The sequence below is a fragment of the Oncorhynchus kisutch genome, linkage group LG10 (genome assembly GCF_002021735.2).
Source record: "Oncorhynchus kisutch isolate 150728-3 linkage group LG10, Okis_V2, whole genome shotgun sequence".
Lineage (NCBI taxonomy): Eukaryota > Metazoa > Chordata > Actinopteri > Salmoniformes > Salmonidae > Oncorhynchus > Oncorhynchus kisutch.
In genome coordinates, this window is record NC_034183.2 from 9,586,348 (window position 1) to 9,609,248 (window position 22,901).

The following is a 22,901-nucleotide window of genomic DNA, read 5'->3' on the forward strand; positions in this document are numbered from 1 at the left end:
TCATGATTGTATTTTCCTTCCTTTTGAGACCACATGGGCCTAATAAAATACTTCAAATGGTAAGCTAACAACTGACTCTGGGTCTCTGTCTTTCTCCCTCTGTGTGGTGACTTAAAGAAGAGTAAAGTTAAGGCCACAACATCTTACTGAATGTATCTGAATTTCTGTCGGTGTCCGTTATGTAAGTGTTGAACAAATAGGCCTACCTCATCGCAGCTCGTTTGTTTGCATTTGCTTATACTTAATAATAGAACAACCATTATGAATTTACTGAACATAAATGTAATAATGTTTGTGTATAGTTCAAAGGTCAAAACTCATGTCGAGGTTCATTATTATTGAAGGAGAATGCGTTTTTTCTCGACTCGCACAAATCCACAAGGAGTCAGTAGAAACCGCATTTGTTTAAGCAATTCAGCCATAATCAGCTATGGTTTTTAAAAAGGCAGAAAATGAGGCTGAAGGAACTGTTTCGCTGCCAGACAAGGCTCTATTGATGTGTGGCATGTGTAACGGTGGTAAGGATCTACTCCATGGTGCAGAAAAGAAAGCTCTGCAGTTGGGACAGCTTTATGTAGGCCATAACAGTTTGTGGGCACCGTTTGTCACCGTTACAGGGCAATTCATGTATTCTTTAGTGTTGTGCTGTGGCTTTGCAGGCTGCATAAAAAAATGGAGTTTGCCAAAACAAGATTTATATGCTAAAATCGCCACTGAGGGGAAGGACGTGGATCAGAAAACCAGTAAGTATATGGTGTGACCACCATTTGCCTCATGCAAAGCGACATCTCCTTCGCTTAGGGGAGCTGTTGATTGTGGCCTATGGAATGTTGTCCTACTCCTCTTCAATAGCTGTGTGAAGTTGCTGGATATTGGCGGGAACCGGAACACGCTGTCGTACACATTGATCCAGAGCATCCCAAACATGCTCAATGGGTGGCATGTCTGGTAAGGATGCAGGCCATGGAAGAACTTGGGACATTTTTAGCTACCAGGTATTGTGTACAGATTCTTTCGACATGGGGCTGTACATTATCATGCTGAAAACTTGAGGTGATGGTGGCGGATGAATGGCACGACAATGGGCCTCAAGATCTCATCATGGTATCTCTGTGCATTGAATTGCCATCGATGAAATGCAATTGTTTTCGTTGTACAAAGCTTATGCCTGTCCGTACCATAACCCCACCGCCACCACAGGGAACTCTGTTCACAATGTTGACATCAGCAAACTGTTTGCCCACATGACGCCATACATGCTGTCTGCCATCTGCCCGGTACAGTTGAACCCGGGATTCATTCATGATGAGCACACTTCTCCAGCATGCCAGTGGTCATCGAAGGAGAGCATTTTCCCACTAAAGTCAGTTACGACGCCGAACTGCAGTCAGGCAAGACCCTGGTGAGAACGACGAGCACACAGATGAGCTTCTCGAAGACGGTTTCTGACAGTTTGTGCATAAATTCTTCAGCTCTGCAAACCCACATTTTCATCAGCTGTCTGAGTGGCTGGTCTCAGACGAACCCACAGTTGAAGAAGCCAGATGTGGAGGTCCTGAGCTGGCGTGTTTGCACATTGTCTGCGGTTGTGAAGCCTGTTGGACATACTTTTCTATGGTAGAGAAATTAACATTAAATTATCTGGCAACAGCTCTGGTGGACATTCCTGCAGTCAGCATGCCAATTGCACACTCCCTCAAAACTTGAGACATATGTGGCACTGTGTTGTGTGACATAACTGCACATTTTTAGAGTTGCCTTTTATTGTCCCCAGCACAAGGTGCACCTGTGTAATGATCATGCTGTTTAATCAGCTTCTTGATATGCCACACCTGACAGGTAGATGGATTATCTTGGCAAAGAAGAAATGCTCACTAACAGGGATGTAAACACATTTGTGCACAAAATTGAGAGAAATAAGCTTTTTGTGCATATGGAACTGGGATCTTTTATTTCAGCTCATGAAACACGAGACCAATACTTTACATGTTGCGTTTATATTTTTGTTCAGTGTAATTTTACATTTACTATGTTATGTCTTGTCTGAGACCAGGCTGCGGGTCACAGGTCTACTGTTAAAGTCTGTGGAAGTCTTCACAAAGTGGACTTTATTAGAAACAATCATTTCTGGTAATCTGTTTTGAAATGCATCTCAGGGTGATGAGTTAGTGGCCAGACTGATGTTATTGACGCATTGAATCAAATGTATACTTTCCAGAAAATATATTTTTCTATTACTTAAAGAGTATTACACATACATTTTCTCCTAAAGCCGCTCATTTATGATGTTGCTTTAATTTTGTATGGATTAATTTGCTCCTGATGAATAATTGATTGTCCCAGATCATCCTGTGCTTAAAGCCTATACGTTCAGCCTTAAAGTTTATGACTAAAATACGTTTTTCAATCAGAATTCTTTGCATCTCTTAGTTGTACACGTACCACAAAAATCTCAGCAGGCAACTTAAGAAGTCCACTATCACGCAATACATAAAAAATGCCCACTGTTACACTCGTACCTTGTTGTCTGTCCTGTGCAGTTGAGGCATTAGAAGTCGTGGGCGTGTTCCAGTGGATCAGTTTTTATGAAGTCGGTGCAAATCGGTTAGACATCTCTTCAACCAGTTAATTGAACACGTTTATTTTGAAATTATAAAGAACAACTTTAATCAACAATGGCAGCTCAAGATTCACAATAGTGTTTAGTTTGTTAAAATAGAGACCTTGAAAATGTTTTCTGTTGAAAAATAAAACACTTAAATAAACTATAATTATTGATTTATGTTGGCCTAGATCGGCGGCGCACAATTGTCGCAGCGTCGTCCGGGTTAGGGTTTGGCCAGGGTAGGCCGTCATTGTAAATATGAATGTGTTCTTAACCGACTTGCATGGTAAATAAAAGGTTAAATATAAAAATAAATAAAAAATAAATAAAAAATCTCTCTCTGGTACAAACAATATATTTTGAAAAAATGTCCTTTGTCTGGGCTCTGTCCATTTTATTGCCAAAAACCATGTACAACAAACTACAACGTGTTTCAAACCTGATATAAAAATGTACCACATCACACACCATTAGAGCTTTGTTAACAGACATATGACAGTAGTTGTCATGTATCAGAAAAAAATCATAAATTACATTTCTTAGAAATGAAAGAGATTTCACTGAAAATTAAAGTTTGTCATACGTTTTCAGACTTGAAAAGAAGAATGACAACATCCCAGTACCGAGTTTGTACTGGTAACCCGTGTTATCGTTTGTGTATTGTGTATTATTATTTCTCTATATTGTTCGGAAGGTCCTGTAAGTAAGAATTTCACTGTTGTTTACGAAGCATGTGACAAATGAAATTAGATTTGAATCCCAAATGAATGGACATTTTTACATGTAACCTTTATTTAACTAGGCAAGTCAGTTTTAATAACAAATTCTTACTTACAATGACAGCCAACCGGGGAACAGTGGGTTAACTGCCTTGTTCAGGGGAACAGTGGGTTAACTGCCTTGTTCAGGGGAACAGTGGGTTAACTGCCTTGTTCAGGGGAACAGTGGGTTAACTGCCTTGTTCAGGGGAACAGTGGGTTAACTGCCTTGTTCAGGGGAACAGTGGGTTAACTGCCTTGTTCAGGGGAACAGTGGGTTAACTGCCTTGTTCAGGGGAACAGTGGGTTAACTGCCTTGTTCAGGGGAACAGTGGGTTAACTGCCTTGTTCAGGGGAACAGTGGGTTAACTGCCTTGTTCAGGGGAACAGTGGGTTAACTGCCTTGTTCAGGGGAACAGTGGGTTAACTGCCTTGTTCAGGGGAACAGTGGGTTAACTGCCTTGTTCAGGGGAACAGTGGGTTAACTGCCTTGTTCAGGGGAACAGTGGGTTAACTGCCTTGTTCAGGGGAACAGTGGGTTAACTGCCTTGTTCAGGGGAACAGTGGGTTAACTGCCTTGTTCAGGGGAACAGTGGGTTAACTGCCTTGTTCAGGGGAACAGTGGGTTAACTGCCTTGTTCAGGGGAACAGTGGGTTAACTGCCTTGTTCAGGGGAATAGTGGGTTAACTGCCTTGTTCAGGGGAACAGTGGGTTAACTGCCTTGTTCAGGGGCAGAACGACAGATTTTTACCTTGTCAGCTCGGGGATTCGATCCAGCAACCTTTCGGTTACTGGCCCAATGCTCTGACCACTAGACTCCCTGCTGAAAACCATCTAATTTCCTGGTTTGATTTGGTTTCTTATCTTTTCCATTCATTTGGGGGTGAAGGCAAATAACTTAATCTACACAACAGATGTTGTGGGATGTGATTTATCTTCACAGACTTCTTCAGTTCTGAAAATGTCTAACTTGGACTTGAGAGTGTAACGTTTGTAAAAAGGGCGTAATAAATAGTTGATTGGAATTTGATAACGTGATAGCGTTCCGTAAAAATGGCCATTGAACAGATTCCCAGATTTCAGACTGTAGCAAGAGCCATGACCTGAGGGGTGTCCTCTTGATATAGTCTCTACCTTCCAACAACACATTTTACACAACGTGCATTGTTATGTGTTTTCAGTCATTGGCAATATTTATTCTGTGAGTTCGCAGATGTCTCTTCAGACTTGCTGCTAACTTCAAGTAAGTTCCACACAAATGACATTGAACTCCTTCCCCCGTATGAGTCCTCATATGCACTGTCAGGTTTCCCTTGAGGTTGAAGCGTCTGCCACATTCGTTGCAGCAGTGTGGTTTCTCCTGTGTGTGAGTCATCATATGCTTTGTCAGGCTTCCCTTCTCGCCGAAGCACTTGCCACATTCTTTGCACTGAAACGGTTTCTCCCCAGTGTGAGTCCTCGTATGCTTTATCAAGTCTGACTCGCAGTAGAAAGCCTTGTCACATTCTTTGCATGGATGCGATTTTTCCCCAGTGTGATTTTGCCTATGCAGTTTCAGACGCCCTTTTGTCGACAAGCATTTCCCACACAAATCACATTTAAAAATCAGCCCTGTATGCAGATTAACCATGTGATTTTTCAGGCTTTCCTTGTGAAAGAAACGTTTGCCACATACCGTGCAGCGATGTGGTCTCTCCACTGTGTGAATCTTCATGTGTCGGGTCAGGTATCGGTTTAAGGCGAAACACTGGCCACATGTATCGCACATGTATGGTCTGTCTTCACTGTGCCGTAACTGCCGGTGCCTTTCCAGACCACTTGCTGTCGCAAAGTATCTTACACACACATCACACTTTGGATCCGTCAACTCACTGGTTTCTTTTCTTGGCCGTCCTTGTCGTCTCTTTAACCCCGATAGAGGTATTCTCTTCTCCACTCCATGCACTTCTCCGCCATTACTTTCATCATTGTCACTTTCTGGATTTACTTCCGAGGGGGGCTGATAGTCACTGGTTGATTCTGATTCTCTGTTGCCATCAGATTCCTTTTGGTTCTCTACCGTTATGATGTTGAAAGAGTTCCAAGTAGACTCTTCGGTATCAGACTCCACTGGCCCCAGATAGGAGCTCCACTCCTGCTGCCCCGAGTTAACCTTCTCTTCAGAGACAGTGAGCCGCTGGAGGTCTGGAGGAAAGGAGAAAGGATGAAATTTGATGAAAACTTAAAACGCTGAAAAGAGACAAGAAATAGGGCTCTACCTCTATTTCCTGTCTTGTTGTGTCAGATGTAAGTGAAGTTACATAACATATGTATTTGAAAACCAGCTATAGGCTAAGGCTAACAAAGGCTGAGTACTGAGGCTAACAAAGACTGAGTACTGAGGCTAACAAAGGCTGAGTACTAAGGCTAACAAAGACTGAGTACTGAGGCTAACAAAGGCTGAGTACTGAGGCTAACACAGGCTGAGTACTGAGGCTAACAAAGACTGAGTACTGAGGCTAACAAAGGCTGAGTACTGAGGCTAACAAAGGCTGAGTACTGAGGCTAACAAAGGCTGAGTACTGAGGCTAACAAAGGCTGAGTACTGAGGCTAACAAAGGCTGAGTACTGAGGCTAACAAAGGCTGAGTACTGAGGCTAACAAAGGCTGAGTACTGAGGCTAACTGTGTACGGTGGCAATCCAACAGTTGGCTTTTGCTTGTGAATTTTTTATTCATTGGACTGAACAAGCATGATGCGTCCCAGTAAATAGCCCAGGTATTATCAACTTCACATCGCCTACCTTACCTAATAAATCAGACATTTAAACACATTCTTCATATACAGTCTGAAACTAATGACTGGGTAAATTCATATGAATTCAATCGTTTTTTGACAGTGTACCTTTTGATTTAAACAACAAAAACTTTCCATACATGTTTGTCCACGGAAGAAGTGGCAAAACATTGTCAAAACATTCAGGAGATTAAGGTGCTCTAAGTTGACCCATTTTGCATACCCCACCATACCATGAGACATCCGTGTCTTCTTCACTGGAAAAGATACAAAGATACAGGCGTCCTTCCTAACTCAGTTGCCGCAGAGGAAGGAAACCGCTGAGGGATTTCACCATGAGACCAATTGTGACTTTAAAACAGTTACAGAGTTTAATGGCTGTGATAGGAGGACTGAGGATGGATCCCCAACATTGTAGTTAATTCACAATACTAACCAAATTGACCAACCTGGTCTCAAAACATTTCATATGATTCTGTATGTACATTAGAGAAACAGCATGTTTATATGGTTACAGATGGCCACTTAAGACAAAAACAAACAAAAAAGGTGTTTGGTCGGGGTGGATCTGTGGGCATACAACGCAAACGTCTAGCAACTCAAAGATTGTCAGTTCAAATCTCATCACAGACAATTTAGATTTTTTTGCTACTTTTCAACTACTTTACAGTGCATTCGTGAAGTATTCAGACCCCTTCCCCTTTTCCCACATTTGGTTAAATTACAGCATTGTTCTAAAATGGATTAAACAAAAAAATAATCCTCATCAATCTAGACACAATACCCTATAAAGACAAAGCAAAAACTGTTTATGAAAAACAAAGAAATAATTACAATTTTTTTTTTTTTTTATAGAGACCTTGGTGATTGTATGAGTGTAATCAGATTGAAAACATTGGGAAATGTTATTGACATTGAACAGATTATATAGCCTACTAAGCAGATGTGTAACAAATTGTGTTTAATTTGTAGCATAAGGCCTATGAATTGGGCTGATATGTTCTGTTGTGCTGACTATTGGCTGAGAAAAACAAAACAGGAGTTCCCATACCTGGAATAAATCAAATTTACTTTCACCCCTGAAAATACAGTTGAATCACGTTTTTGATTGCACTGGGCCTTTAACCATTTTAAACGTCAACTCAATAGGGTGATGTCAGTTGGACGTCCCAAGGATCTCGGATTAATTTGAGTCAGTAGCTAGATAACTATGTGACTAAGTGATGTATTACGCAAAGCCTCTCAAATCAAATGACACAAATTAGGCTACAATGTAAAATGAATGTCAAATAGAGAGACGTAGTCACAAACCTGCTAATCTATGCAACTTTATCTCTGGTTTGAAAACCAAATCCAGCAGTCTTCGTAGACGTGCATTCGCCCGTTCCAAACGGGATATTTCTTCCTGATACTCTGCGATCGTTTTTTTAACTACTACAGATATCTCCAAAGGAACTGCTGTTAATTTTTCGTTGAGAAACACATTGATCTGCTGAAGTTTAGACATGCTTGGGAGCAAAGGGATTAGTGGGAGAATATATAATTATTTGCTATTCAAGTGTCACTATAACTACGGGTTTGAGAAACAGGAAATTACGTTTTCTTATTTGCATTTGTTTGGCGGATCGCAACAAACTGGAAAGTTGCACACACCGCCGCTTACTGTACTGGAGTGTGAGTCCGGTCACGGTCTACCTACACAATTATATTATGTTACCAAAACCTGTATAAATCCATACAAACCTCACCCCCCTACCCCAAATCCCATCCAACCTGTCTGACCAATCAAACAAACCCTACCTACCTGAATCACACAGTTCACAATATAATAAACATGTCCAACAGTTTCCTCTACCGTACACCCATCACCAGTGTTTAATTTGAGCCGGATCCTGTACACATCTCCGTATTGGAATATTTCGTTCTGGAACCTTTTGGCCGGATCCGGTACCTCTCGTGACATGAAAAATAATTGGCACTTTTTTTGCAACGTAAAGATTATAATTAAAGCGATTAAAGTTAATTATAGTGGCCTCTTCGTTAATTGTTCCCCCGGACCTGATATTCTAAAAGTTGATTCGGGTTGAGTCGGCCCGGCGCGCCTGCTCTCACACAGAACTAGAATGAGATTCACTTTCAATTATCTCTCGTCCTCTCTCTGCTCTGACAGACATGAGCCTGCAACTCTAATCTTTCCAGCGTTGCACCTTTCGGTTACTGGCTCAACGCTCTTATCCACTAGGCTACCTGTCGCCGATTGCATGGTAGTGTGCTTGATTTTATACACCTGTCAGCGACGAGCGTGGCTGAAATAACCGAAACAACACTAATTTGAAGGGCTGTCCACATACTTGTCTATGTATAGTATATAATATTTTGTTTTCTATCCATGGAATTAGTCCACTGTGTCACCAGGATGGAGTTAGAGTTTCATGTTTTTTTACGCATATAAAGCTATTTATTTTAGTCTATTCAAACAGACCCCATTTCAGAGGAAACAAACACTCATGAATTAAGATCAGGTATGGCCAATTAGTGGGCGTGGCCAACACACCTGAAAACACGTAACAAGATAGAGGACAGAGAAAGTTTTGTTGATACTGAGAACGTAATTGATGTGTGTTTTTAAATAATATTCTTTAAACTAAAGTTTTCTTAACGTTATCGGGAAATATGAAAACATAACTTCAAATAGAACCACGAGGAAATGTTATGCTGATGTATGGAAATTCCCTCAGAACGATGTTGTTTCTTAACATTCTTGGAACAAATTTGAGAACATGACTTTAAATAGAACCCTGAGGTAACTTGTAGGAAACGTTATGCTGAAGCACTAAAATGACACAGAACGTTGTTTCTTAATGTTCTCTGAACTACTAGAGAACATTCCCAATGTCAAACCAGTTGGACGTGGTCTAGAAAATGTACAAAATTGAAATGAAATGTAGTAACCATGTTTGAACTTTTAGGAAACGTTCTGTTAAAGTAATTTAAGTTCCTTAAATATGAATGTTCCAGCGCCAAGCAACTATCCTGCACCATTCCCAGAAAGTTGTGGAAAGGTTGTATGCAAAATAACCATATGAAGACCACGCTCGCCAAGCTCAAAGAAACATATATTCTATATTCTCAGAACAATATGTGCTTGCTGGGAAATGTCTTATTTTCAAATATTTGAATACAAACTGATGTTCCAATGTCAGTTTAGGTTTGTGTGCCGCCGATAAAAATATATGGTATCAGATTTTATGTATAGAACATGTTTGGGAGTCCTCGAACGATTTCCATTGGGAATTGTTTATGCCTGTTGCCGCCAGCAGGGAGCGTAGAAGGAATACCAACCAAGTGTGATAGGTTACAAAATTGTATTTTTAACAGTAAAAGACGAATGCTCCAAAGGGTGTTATTGAACAAAACTTTCCATACAAATTTGCCCATGTTAGAAGTGGTCAGAAAGTATGAATGAATGAATGTCAAAACATAGAGGTGAGGTGATAGAGATAGAGGTGCTCAAAGTTGACTCATTTTGCAAACCCGACCCTAACATGAGACATCCATGTCTTCATCACTTCAATTTGAAAAAGTTTACAAAAAGGGTTGCCAAACTATTTGATAATTTATTGAAAAAAAAAACAGTTTTCATAACAAGTATGTCGTTTTTTAACCTTTATTATATTGTCTAAAAATGTGTGGAATCAGATTTTTATTCTCCATTTTTGCATATGTTGTAATTTTGGCCCTATTTTACATAATCTGAGGTGTTACTGTTGTGCCCTCCTTTGGATGGGACACAGCGTGCTCTTGAATACAGGGTGGATGTCATGTTCTGGCTGTATTGAAATTTGGGTACATTATAATGCTAACTGTACATTATGATGCTAACTATAAATTATAATGCTAACTGTACATTATGACGCTAACTGTACATTATGATGCTAACTGTACATTATAATGCTAACTGTACATTATAATGCTAATTGTAGATTATGATGCTAACTGTACAGTATAATGCTAATTGTAGATTATGATGCTAACTGTACAGTATAATGCTAACTGTACATTATAATGCTAATTGTAGATTATGATGCTAACTGTACAGTATAATGCTAACTGTACATTATAATGCTAATTGTAGATTATGATGCTAACTGTACAGTATAATGCTAACTGTACATTATAATGCTAATTGTAGATTATGATGCTAACTGTACAGTATAATGCTAACTGTACATTATAATGCTAATTGTAGATTATGATGCTAACTGTACAGTATAATGCTAATTGTAGATTATGATGCTAACTGTACAGTATAATGCTAATTGTAGATTATGATGCTAACTGTACAGTATAATGCTAACTGTACATTATAATGCTAACTGTACAGTATAATGCTAACTGTACATTATAATGCTAATTGTAGATTATGATGCTAACTGTACAGTATAATGCTAATTGTAGATTATGATGCTAACTGTACAGTATAATGCTAACTGTACATTATAATGCTAATTGTAGATTATGATGCTAACTGTACATTATAATGCTAACTGTACAGTATAATGCTAACTGTACAGTATAATGCTAATTGTAGATTATGATGCTAACTGTACAGTATAATGCTAACTGTACATTATAATGCTAATTGTAGATTATGATGCTAACTGTACATTATAATGCTAACTGTACAGTATAATGCTAACTGTACAGTATAATGCTAATTGTAGATTATGATGCTAACTGTACAGTATAATGCTAACTGTACATTATAATGCTAATTGTACATTATGATGCTAACTGTACAGTATAATGCTAATTGTAGATTATGATGCTAACTGTACAGTATAATGCTAACTGTACATTATGATGCTAATTGTACATTATGATGCTAACTGTACAGTATAATGCTAACTGTACATTATGATGCTAATTGTAGATTATGATGCTAACTGTACAGTATAATGCTAACTGTACATTATGATGCTAATTGTAGATTATGATGCTAACTGTACAGTATAATGCTAACTGTACATTATAATGCTAACTGTACATTATGATGCTAACTGTACATTATAATGCTAATTGTAGATTATGATGCTAACTGTACAGTATAATGCTAACTGTACATTAACTGCATTTGCTGCTAATAATTGTACCTGCTGCTATTTAGTATTTTAATTTGTTAATTTATATATAATGTACGTACATTTTATATGATTTAATTTGTAAAAAATGTTGTCTTTATAATTGTCATGGGGAAAAAAAACATTAAAATAAAATAAAATAAAACGACCCCAAAGCAAATAATGAGGTGGAAAATATCCATCAATGTAATGACCAAGTCTACATGAGGCTCATGATGTTGGCCTCGTCAAAACATCTGATTGGCATCAGTGCTAGTTGTAGAATATGTCCTAAATGGTACCCTGTTCCATATAGACAACTGAGATCTCAGTTTTCCTTTGGGTTCCCAAGTGGTGCAGCGGTCTAAGACACAACATCTCAGTGTAAGAGGTGTCACTTCACTACCTGGTTCAAATCCAGGCTCCATCACATCTGGCTGTTATTGGGAGTCCAGTAAGATGTTGGCTGGGGTAAGCTGTCATTGTAAATAAGAATTTGACTTAAATAATCAAATGAGGTGACAGAACAGCACCTTTTATTTGAGTGTATTTTCATAGATATCTGTTTTACTGTTTAGAAATGAAAGCCCTTTATTTACCCGCCATTTGAAGATCAAGACTTTAACCTTTGGGATAAATATATATAACAGCTATATTTTGGTTGTTATATATATATATTTGGTTGTTATATATATATATTTGGTTGTTATTTATATATATTTGGTTGTTATTTATATATATTTGGTTGTTATATATATATATTTGGTTGTTATATATATATATTTGGTTGTTATATATATATATTTGGTTGTGTTTCAGATGACTTTGAATGAATTCAGGGGTCGTTTGAACTTTTTTCACGCAGAAAAAAAGTTAAACACATATGAAATATCTTGCTGCATGTTGTAAATACAGATCTGAAATGCTTCGTATTGTAATTTTTTCAGCATCAGACTCATTTTGCGCTACTGGAATTCGTAATAATTTACGTCAATTGACAGTTGATAGTAGGATCGGATGATAGGCTTCAGGCTGCTCATGATCGAAGAAAACGGAAGTGTTTTAATATAGATGTTGGAAAAATACCTCCCTGCACTTTCTCATTGAAAAAAATCTGCATATTTGGACCAGCGCGCGGAGGGTTGTGCGCGTGCCATCTCTGCAGCGGGCAGCCACGAGCCTCGTTAATGTCACTCAGCCAGAATGCCCATCCGTTTTATATTTTCCCCCTATCCTTGTTAGATACTATGCACGTTGACAGCAAACATCCTCGCCATGTGATTTATCTGATCAGACCTAAAACATGCAAGGAAAAGTTATCGGGTGAAATTATGAAGCGAGTGTACAGAAATACTGTTTCTCTCTATCCAATCAGAGCAGCAGGATCTACGTACAGCCCGGCCTTCTCTTTACTACAGACAGGCAAACTAGCCAGTTGAGTTATTTAGACCACGTAGAACCTTGCACATGACTGACTGACATGAGAAAGATACTTGATGGCTCCTGAAAATTTTATTTTTCTTCCGATCTCAGATAATTACAAAAAAGTACTTGGATTATAATCGTATCCTGAAAATAGCACATATCCCTTAGATACTCGTTTTGTCGGAACAGGATTTACAAACCGGCATGCTGACAGCTCTGACTGAGGTGTAGTACTTTTCTCGGTGTAGCCAGTAAAATACAAGGTTAACTTCCAACAAAACATTAGGAAATGTAGATGTCTCCATTCTTTCTATGAGAAATATGAGAAATATGGCCACCATGCATCGTTTTTTTTTTTATTATGCATGCCAGCAAAACCACTACACAACACTAAACAATACATTAATTGCACTATATTGGTGACAATCGATGCCAACAAATTGTTAGGGCCTACATAAAGCTGTCCCAACAGCACCATGGCATGAATCCTTACCACTGCTACACCTGGCTATCAGCGAAGCCTTGTCTGGCAGAGAAACAGTTCATTCAGCCTAATTTACTACTTTAAAAAAACCATAGCTGATATGGTTGACTTGCTTAAACAAATGTGGTTTCTAATTACAATTGAGATGTACAAACTATGGCATAATGGGACGACGGACAGATAAGGTGCAATCTTTAATTTCAATGAAGACATTAATGACCGAGCTAAGACGGATGTAGTTAATATAACTATTTGTTTAGCCCATTTGAAATTTACAGCAACAGAATTCAGAACATGGGCTGTTCTTACCGTATTCTCCCTGTACACCAAGTCAGAACCGTAGTATAAATAAAGGGGGCATATAAGCAGACAATGAAAGCTTTTACAATATTAGATGATTACATTTCTCTAAAACAGGCTATAGGCTACATCTGCACCACCAAGTCAGAACAGTAGTCTAAGTTATGAGGGGGAAAGGGACCGACTTTGGGGAGGCACATGGGTTACTAATAGCTTACTACACAACATACACTTAGTATTACATTCTTAGCTACAGTACACATATCTCCCGGGCATATTACATTTTATGCAGCAGCATACAATACATGTTTGGACTCACCTTGTTGTGATGTGCTCACCACAGGAAGGTGGAGCGGTGGTCCTTGTGGGCAAATTTTGTCATCTAATTTGTCATCAAAGTCTGGCATTCTCTGGATTTATGGTTCTTTCAAGACTACTGAGAACTCTGAAAAAAAAAAGTTGAATCAGGACATCAGTGATCTTCAGGTCAGCGCTCTAGAAAGAGGCCTGAGTTCCCTCTTAGAAAAGAGACCCTTAAACCCAGACTTGGACCACACACCCACTCCACTGAATAGCAGGCTAGTGATTGCTATGCAACGCTTGCAGTTAGCCACTGATTCCTTCCAAACCACTCATTGTTAAATTTGCGATTTCAACTTGTTGTGTAATGTTTATGTCCGATACGATTTATCTACATTGTCTTTTCATGTAACAAGGATTGAAAAGTAGATTGTTGACTTGATTCATGACGATGACTGTTTGTCTAGCTTGCTAGCTACGATTTTGAAAGTATGACGTGGATATTATCAGTCCAATCAAAGCTACTGTAGATATAACGTGATTTGACGTCATTTTATCTGTGGTCAATGACATTGAGCCTTCTTGGATGGGCACTTCTAATGCAACTCTATGGCAGCACCCAAGGGACTTGAACTTTCGAGCTCTCCTCGTAGATTAGAGAACATTACCAACCCCTACGCTCCATATTGTCGTCTGCTGCACCGCCGCCGCCGCCGCCGCCGCCGCCTTTTGCATTTTGGAGTGGCCTTACTTAAGAAAGCAAAAAGAGACCATGTGTGTATGCGGCTTTATCAACTCAATTATTATTATTTTTTACATTGTTTGCAAACAATACAGTATGTGATACGTGCTAATGCCCAAATAACATGCAAAACAGACAACAGCTAAACATGTGGGGCTCCCCATCTCCCCTGAATGACGGGTCACCATTTAACGTCTGTGTTTTTGCATGTACATTGATATTTTAGTATTTAGGCAAAAATATGAATTACTACAGTATTTACACAACAAACTGTTTTTCTAACAACATTGTCCAGGTTCATTCCATTTTAATTCAGTCAATTCAGAGAAAGAAAAATCAATTCAAGAATTTAAAATCTTAACAGGATCATCAGATTACAATCTGTTCACAATGTGTATTTCGATCGTCTACACACCTACAAACATGGGCACAATCAGGATGTGGGCACCATCAGGACAAAGGACACATGCTAGCACAAGGTATAAACGGGGCTAGAGATTCCTATCTCAATGAGACTCACCTTCGGACACATCCAAAATAAGCATGACTCAAGCAGGAGTTCTGCGAGAGCCTTTGTCGTTTACTGCCTTCTTGGCACGACTCCTGTCCCCGCCAGCCTCTCTCCCTGAGACTCCATCTGATCTCGATCTGAAACTGACCTCTTTATGTAAGAGAACAGACTGTTACATAAGTAAATATCAGAACAACCGATGATTCCACAATGCTGCACAGAACATATTTTTTTATTTTTTATGAATCAGAACACAAACACATCAAATAAACAGTAGACTTAACTGTTCATGGAGACGACCTGGGGTGAGAGAAAGTGTTAATTATACTCGTGTATATCAATATCCGAGCGGCCAAAATGCATCAGCACAGTGAGGGCCACCATCTGTGAAACATTAACAAAGAGGGAACTGAACATGTTGTTGTGCCGGAATGGTTCCTCCTGGCCAAAATGTCAGAGAGAGTTAGCATCAGGGTCATTGAAGCTGTGTTGTGTATCCGACTGGGAGGGAGGTGTTGCCAACAGCCAAGTGTGGGGGAATGAAAATGAAAGATGCAGTTCATTTTGCTGACGTTTTTTCGTACATCACATTTTCATCACTCTCTCTCTCCCATCTCCACGGCAACAGTATAAAAAATAGGTTGTGGGAGACGGAGGGCGAGAAATGGAGAGATGAACTAGAGTGGCCAATCTGTCACCACGACACGAGAAATGAGAAACACATCTCTCTTTCCTTCTGCCTCCTCTCTCCCCTGCTCCCTTCCTCCTGTCCTGTCCTCTGATCCTTGACACAAATGTTTGTAGACTTGAATCAGCTGGTAAAATAAGCAAATACGATTTGAGATTTGTCAACTAGTGAAGTGCATGGTAAACACAGGGTCTAGTGTGTGTTTTTTGTTGTTGTTGTTGAGTGAATGACATTGGCCATTTTATGTGCATGCAGTTGTCATCACTCAGAGATGGCTGGAGAACAGAAAGTGGTTTGTGTTCGGACTTCTGGATCTGTTGACGTCGTGACACTAGCAGGGTTCACAACCAATTCACACAACGTTGGTATGGATTGGAAAATAACATGATGTGTATAGATGTGTCTGCACACATAATCACACACACATGAATCAAGTGCGCGCACTCACACACACACACACACACACACACAGTGTTATCCCAAGATTTAGCTCTACTGTGATTATTTTTCGTTGCTGCACCTGCACCACACACATCAACAAAGTCATCTAGCTGCTTCTCTCTTTCTGTAGTTACACTTGAAACAGGAGGCCTACTTTTTGTATATGTGCGCCAACCATCAAGCAGGTGCATGCCTAATACAGTCTAGCATTGTGTGCTCAGTAATGTACTGGTGAAATGGCCACTGATGAACCTGCTAGGCCTATCATTTGTCACTTGTCATTCAGCAGCTGAGAGTCTTCTAGAGGTCTCCAAGGGTCAGCTGTGTAGGTGCCCCCTCCCCTAAAAAAAGAAGAGGGATGTTCCCCAATGCTGGAAGGGAGGCCTAAGTGACAGAAATATTGTCCCAGAACTCATTGCATATCTCATCCTATAATGATATAATAGATTGATTAACATAGTATCATTCAGTTAACGTTCAAGCCAAAATTTGACGTAAAGAATAAGCAACTAAAGTTCTATCGTGTTTGCATGTGAGCAAAAAGAGAAAACAACAGGATATATTTGCAAATATTTATTAAAGTACAACATAACAAATATAGATGTAAAACAAAAGTATAAATGATATTTATCTTAGAAATCAAGAGTGACTTTAAGAAGTCAAAAGAGGCAACGAACAAAATAAAAGGTATAGTTTTGGCATGTTATAAACAAAATAAGAGAATACATATTTTCACGTCTGGAAAGCGCTTTTTTCGTTCCTATCTTCAAGATGAAGGATGAGAGGCGTTTGCTATCTGTGCAGCTTCACACAGAAGTAAGAGCTGTGCCAAAAGCGTTTTAAAGTATCTCCTAACTTTTGTTACCATTGAATCACTTTCAGTGGTCGGTCGATGCTTTCAGAGTTTAGTCAGTCAAATCTCGAATTAGCATTTTGTTGTTGTTGCTATTGTCATTACTACACTTCAATCTCCTTGAAGCAGAATATAACAGGTACAAAAAAACAAAAACAAGGCCTCCTGTCCTGAAGTCCTCGGCAGTAGAAAAGGAATCTATCTGAAGAGGTGTATTCAACACTGTGTCAAAGCTAATGTGCTAACCCTAGCTTCTCTGAGAAGCATTAGCAATATAATCCAACCATATTACTAGGTAGAGTTCTTTACAAAAAAAATGCTTCAAATGCATATACCATAGCCACATACACTGAGTGTACAAAACATTAATAACCCCTCCCTTCCTTGCTCTCAGAACATCCTCAATTAGTCAGGGCATGGTCTCTACTGACTTGCCTAGTAAATGAAGGATGGCCCAGTTGTGTCAAGTTGGCAGGATGTCCTTTGGGTGGTGGACCATTCTTGACAGACACGGGAAATTGTTGAGCGTGAAAATCTCAGCAGTGTTTCAGTTCTTGACACAAACCGGTGCGCCTGGCACCTACTACCATACCCCGTTCAATGGACCTTCAATGTTTTGTCTTGCCCGTTCACCCTCTGAATGGCACACATACACAATCCATATCTCAATTGTCTCAATGCTTAACAATCCTTCTTTAACCTGTCTCCTCCCATTCATCTACACTAATTGAAGTGGATTTAGCAAGTGACATCAATAAGGGATCATAGTTTTCACCTGGATTCACCTGGTCAGTCTATGTCATGGAAAGAGCAGGTGTTCTTAATGTTTTATATACTCAGTGTATATCGATATGCTAATATACAGTATATTTGTATGTAGAAACATATATTTTCAAGGAGAATGGCCTCTATATACACAGGAGCAGCTTGGAGATCAGTCGAGCTCAGTTCATTGGGCCCCCGTGTGCAGCAAAAAATTGTAGGGAAAAGGGGGCGTGTCAGTGCCAGGAAGGCGGCGTACGCGTTCTATTTCTCCTCAGGCTCCGCCCCTCACTGGGCAGTGTCAGAGTCACTGGAGTCCAGGCTTTGCTGTGGGGGCGTGGCTGTGCGGCGGCCGGTCGTTGGGCAGTAGAGCGCCTGTGTGCTCCGGCGAAGGTTCTCCAGGGACTGCAGGAAAGACCGGCGCGCCCTCTCCTCCTCCAGGGGTGAGGCGCCCTCCTCCTCCACCTCAGCGATCTCGGCGAAGGTGACGGGCTGGGTCTTGAAGCGGGCCTCACGGGGTCGACGGGGGCGGCTCTTGCCACGGGCAGGCCCCTTGGGGACGGGGAGCTGCTGGGGGAACTCCTCCATGGTCGAGGAGAGCAGGTGGGCAGGCAGCACGTGGTGGAATCCCTGGGTCTCCAAGGGCATCTGACGGACAACAGCCATATGGTGGAAGCCCTGGGTCTCCATGGGCATCGGACGGACAACAGCCATGTGTGGAGCACTGAGTGTGAAAGCACGTGTGAAAAGCAGTTGTTTTTTTGCGTCCCAAAGTTCTTCTCACTCTTTATTTGGTGCCTCCTCTTCTGTCAGAGGCTCTTTCTCTGATAGTGAAGCAGAGTTCTCTCACAAACACATCAAACTCTCATAGAATCTTCCAAAGTCGCGGATGATGAAACTCAGTGTCTGTACCAAAGAGCTGCTCTGTCAAGCCTTGGCTTCTGTTTTCCAATTCTCTAGTATTTGAATCCTAGTAGAGCCCGTGTGAGTGGAGATCCAATATATTTGTCCACACAGTTCTTCCTTCTTGGTTCTCTATAGCTCTGCTACTGACACAGACAGTTCCGGCAATGGCTTTTATAGCTCTGTCTCGCTACCCAGTCAACTTCACTGCCCCTCCCTCATTCTCTCTCTGTGCCATCAACCCCCCCCCCCTCCTCTTAGTCACGGTTCCGGCTTCCATATCAGTCGCCCAGAGTCAGTCTCCCTAAATAAACAGAAACGGAGTGAGAGAGGAGGAAGGGAGAGAAGTGTGTTTGGTAGAGATGGGGAATGGTGGAGAGAGGGAACGAATGTAAAGGGAAAGACTGAAACAAACAAAAAGATTTAGAGGGATCCTAGATGTGTATAGGTTAGATCATCCAAATGGTTGTGGGGGGAAACCATATAGCTAGTCAGCTGTGCTTGCAGTGTACATATGCATGGTTACACGCAAAGATAAACATTAAGGTATTAAGGTATGCAATCCCTACATAAATACATATACAGTGGGGCAAAAAAGTATTTAGTCAGCCACCAATTGTGCAAGTTCTCCCACTTAAAAAGATGAGAGAGGCCTGTAATTTTCATCATAGGTACACTTCAACTATTACAGACAAAATGAGAAAAAAAATCCAGAAAATCACATTGTGGGATTTTTTATGAATTTATTTGCAAATTATGGTGGAAAATAAGTATTTGGTCACCTACAAACAAGCAAGATTTCTGGCTCTCACAGACCTGTAACTTCTTCTTTAAGAGGCTCCTCTGTCCTCCACTCGTTACCTGTATTAATGGCACCTGTTTGAACTTGTTATCAGTATAAAAGACACCTGTCCACAACCTCAAACAGTCACACTCCAAACTCCACTATGGCCAAGACCAAAGAGCTGTCAAAGGACACCAGAAACATTGTAGACCTGCACCAGGCTGGGAAGACTGAATCTGCAATAGATAAGTAGCTTATAATGAAAATTACAGGCCTCTCTCATCTTTTTAAGTGGGAGAACTTGCACAATTGGTGGCTGACTAAATACTTTTTTGCCCCACTGTATGTAGGTACAAACACATAGGGACGCGCATGCAGAGAAACGATGAAGCACATGCAGGAGAATACCAAGGGGTTTAGAGCATTATGTGTAGGAATAGAGTGGCGCAGCCGTCTAAGGCACTGCATCTCAGTGCTAGGGGAGTAACTATAGACCCTAGGTTCGATTCCAGGCTGTATCACAGCGGTCTAAGGCACTGCATCTCAGTGCTAGAGGACTCACTGTAGACCCTGGCTGTAATCACAACCAGCCGTGATTAGGAGTTTTATAGGGGCGGTGCACAATTGGCCCAGCATCGTCCGGGTTTGGGTTTGGCCGGGGTAGGCCGTCATTGTAAATAAGAATTTGTTTTTAACTGACTTACCTCCTTAAATAAATAAAATACATGTAATTATCCATTTAGATCCTACACTCTTAGAAATAAAATATTATTTGGCTGTCCCCGTAGGAGAACCACTTGAATAACCCCCTTTGCTTCAAGGTACAAAAAAAGGTTCCAAAAGGGTTCTGCGGTTCTGCGGTGAGTGCACACTCACAGTATATGGATGTATGGGATCTGTACTCTTCTCTATAGGCCCTAACTGGAAATGTTACCGTTGGCATGGCGACACATAACCGAACACCGGGTGTCCCCCAGGGCAAATCCCAGTGCGGTCTATATTAGCATAGCTGTCGTCAACGCCTTCACCATCATTACTGTAATGCATAGCGGTAATGACAACAACAACAAAAAATGATCCCATGTGGCTGTGGATTGAGGCGGGTCATCTCCGAGGCACGTTTGTCAGTGCTCAGACCACATTGACCATAAAGAGCGGTAGGGTTTTAGCTAGGATGTCACCCTCGGGTTACGGCAATGACGGCAGGCTCTAAAAACAGATTTCATTTCATCATGCATTCCTAGGATGATACCTGAGGAGAATTAGAAGGAGACTAGCTCACTGTTTACCAATACTCTTCACTTGCACGCATTTGGGCACACAGAGACACACACAGTCACAGACACAGTCACAGACACAGTCACACACAGTCACAGACACAGTCACAGACACAGTCACAGACACAGACAGTCACAGACAGTCACAGACAGTCACAGACAGTCACAGACAGACACAGACAGTCACAGTCAGACACAGAGAGACACAGTCACAGACACACACAGTCACACACAGTCACAGACAGTCACAGTCACAGACACACACCGGGGGTGTAAGAAGATGTAAAGTTGTAAATACACCCTAAAGCCATCAGCTCTATTTTAACTCAGTATGAAGGTCATCTCCTCCAGTCACAAGTTGCCATTTAGGTGACCTCACGTTCATAAGACATTCTTGTCTGGTGGTAAGACTGTGTGTGTGTGTGTGTGTGTTTGCATTTGTGCATGTGTGTGTGTGTGTGTGTGTGTGTGTGTGTTTGCATTTGTGCATGTGTGTGTGTGTGTGTGCACAAATGCATATGATTTACTGGTTCTGTATCCACCCATGCTTCTTGACGAATGAGCAGTGTTGCACCGTGTTGGCCCAGAGACCTTTGTGGGGCAAAGAGTTGTTTTTCCTATTATGATCAGGCACACAATGCTTCTACTGTACATGGGGTTTGGACCAGCGCTGTAAAGACCAGGAGAAGAACCAAGAGGACTTCTTTCTGCTCCATTCTGTCTTAAACCCAAGTCTGGTTGAGTAGTTACTCAACGAGGCGGACGGGCGGAAAACAAATGTCCGTAGTTTTAATTAACGGGTAGGCTTGCCTTTCACTTTCCACTGAATGTGTAAAGTGATGCCGGAGCGTCGGAGTACAGGGGTCTACAGGGGGAGTAGTATTACAGCGCTCAATAGAAGAGATGCTCGGAGTCCAAGGGGCTGCAGGGAAGGAAAGGATTGTTTTTCCGTTGTTATATATCACGCGAAGGCCAGAGGACAGAGGAGGCTCGTCAATCTGTTACTATGTGTGTCATAGTAACAAGGACCTATACACTGAGAGGACAAAACATTAGGAACACCTGCTCTTTCCAATGACATAGACTGACCAGGTGAATCCAGGTGAAAGCTATGATCCCTTATTGATGTCACTTGTTAAGGCCACTTCAATCAGTGTAGATGAAGGGAAGGTGACATGTTGAAGAATGATTTTTAAGCCTTGAGATAATTGAGACATGGATTGTGTATGTGTGCCATTCAGAGGGTGAAAAGGGCAAGTCAAAACATTGAAGTGCCTTTGAACAGGGTATAGTAGTAGGTAACAGGCGCACAGGTTTGTGTCAAGAACTGCAACGCTGCTGGGATTTTCACGCTCAACAGTTTCCCGTGTGTATCAAGAATGGTCCACCACCCAAAGGACATCCTGCCAACTTTCAACACCTTGTAGAGTCCACGCTCCGATGAATTGAGGCTGTTGTCAGGGCAAAAGGTGATACAACTCAATATTAGGAAGGTGTTCCTAATGTTTTGTATACTGGGTGTGCGTACTGTGTTCATGCGCGCACGCCCCCCACTTTTCCCTTTCACACAACACAGGTTCAGACGTAGACTACGATCCAGGCTACCTACTGTTTGTGTTTGTGTGAGAGGGAAAAGTCATGACCAGCCAAGTCTGCTCCGTAAAGGTCAGAGGTGAGGGGAACACAGGCCACATTCCTGACCCAGCCGCTTTCCTCCCTCTACCCGGCATATTGACACCACCCGTCACCGTGGTAACCGTGCAAATGTCAGGGCACGAAGAAGTGGAGGGGTAGGTACCACAGTTGAGTACGGTGAAAAATAATCCGAATACCCGTACTAGCGTACTGCGTGTTGTGTGTACATACAGTGTGTTGTGTGTACATACAGTGTGTTGTGTGTGCATACAGTGTGTTGTGTGTACATACAGTGTGTTGTGTGTGCATACAGTGTGTTGTGTGTGCATACAGTGTGTTGTGTGTACATACAGTGTGTTGTGTGTGCATACAGTGTGTTGTGTGTGAATACAGTGTGTTGTGTGTACATACAGTGTGTTGTGTGTGCATACAGTGTGTTGTGTGTGCATACAGTGTGTTGTGTGTACATACAGTGTGTTGTGTGTGCATACAGTGTGTTGTGTGTACATACAGTGTGTTGTGTGTGCATACAGTGTG

The 22,901-nt window shown here is 41.1% G+C and overlaps 2 protein-coding genes across 2 annotated transcripts; both read right to left on the minus strand.

The window, feature by feature from the left end:
- Positions 1 to 2,625: 2,625 nt before the first annotated feature.
- LOC109897445 (zinc finger protein with KRAB and SCAN domains 8-like) lies at positions 2,626 to 7,887 on the minus strand. Its single transcript, XM_020491935.2, has 2 exons — positions 7,451 to 7,887; positions 2,626 to 5,548 (listed from the first exon to the last, which is right to left on the minus strand). Exons 1-2 carry the CDS (start codon positions 7,644 to 7,646, stop codon positions 4,542 to 4,544), a joined length of 1,203 nt encoding a protein of 400 aa, XP_020347524.1. The 5' UTR covers positions 7,647 to 7,887; the 3' UTR covers positions 2,626 to 4,541.
- An 8,821-nt stretch (positions 7,888 to 16,708) lies between these two features.
- On the minus strand, positions 16,709 to 18,848 carry LOC109897446 (uncharacterized protein C11orf96 homolog). Its single transcript, XM_020491937.2, has one exon. The coding sequence runs from the start codon at positions 18,477 to 18,479 to the stop codon at positions 18,054 to 18,056; it is 426 nt and encodes a 141-aa protein (XP_020347526.1). The 5' UTR covers positions 18,480 to 18,848; the 3' UTR covers positions 16,709 to 18,053.
- Positions 18,849 to 22,901: the final 4,053 nt, after the last annotated feature.

Coding starts and splice junctions, on each gene's coding strand:
- LOC109897445 (XM_020491935.2), bottom strand. CDS start 7,646: ATGTCTAAACTTCAGCAGATCAATGTGTTTCTCAACGAAAAATTAACA. Junction 5,549..7,450: donor AAAGTTGCATAGATTAGCAG/GTTTGTGACTAC, acceptor CCTTTCCTCCAG/ACCTCCAGCGGCTCACTGTC.
- LOC109897446 (XM_020491937.2), bottom strand. CDS start 18,479: ATGGCTGTTGTCCGTCCGATGCCCATGGAGACCCAGGGCTTCCACCAT.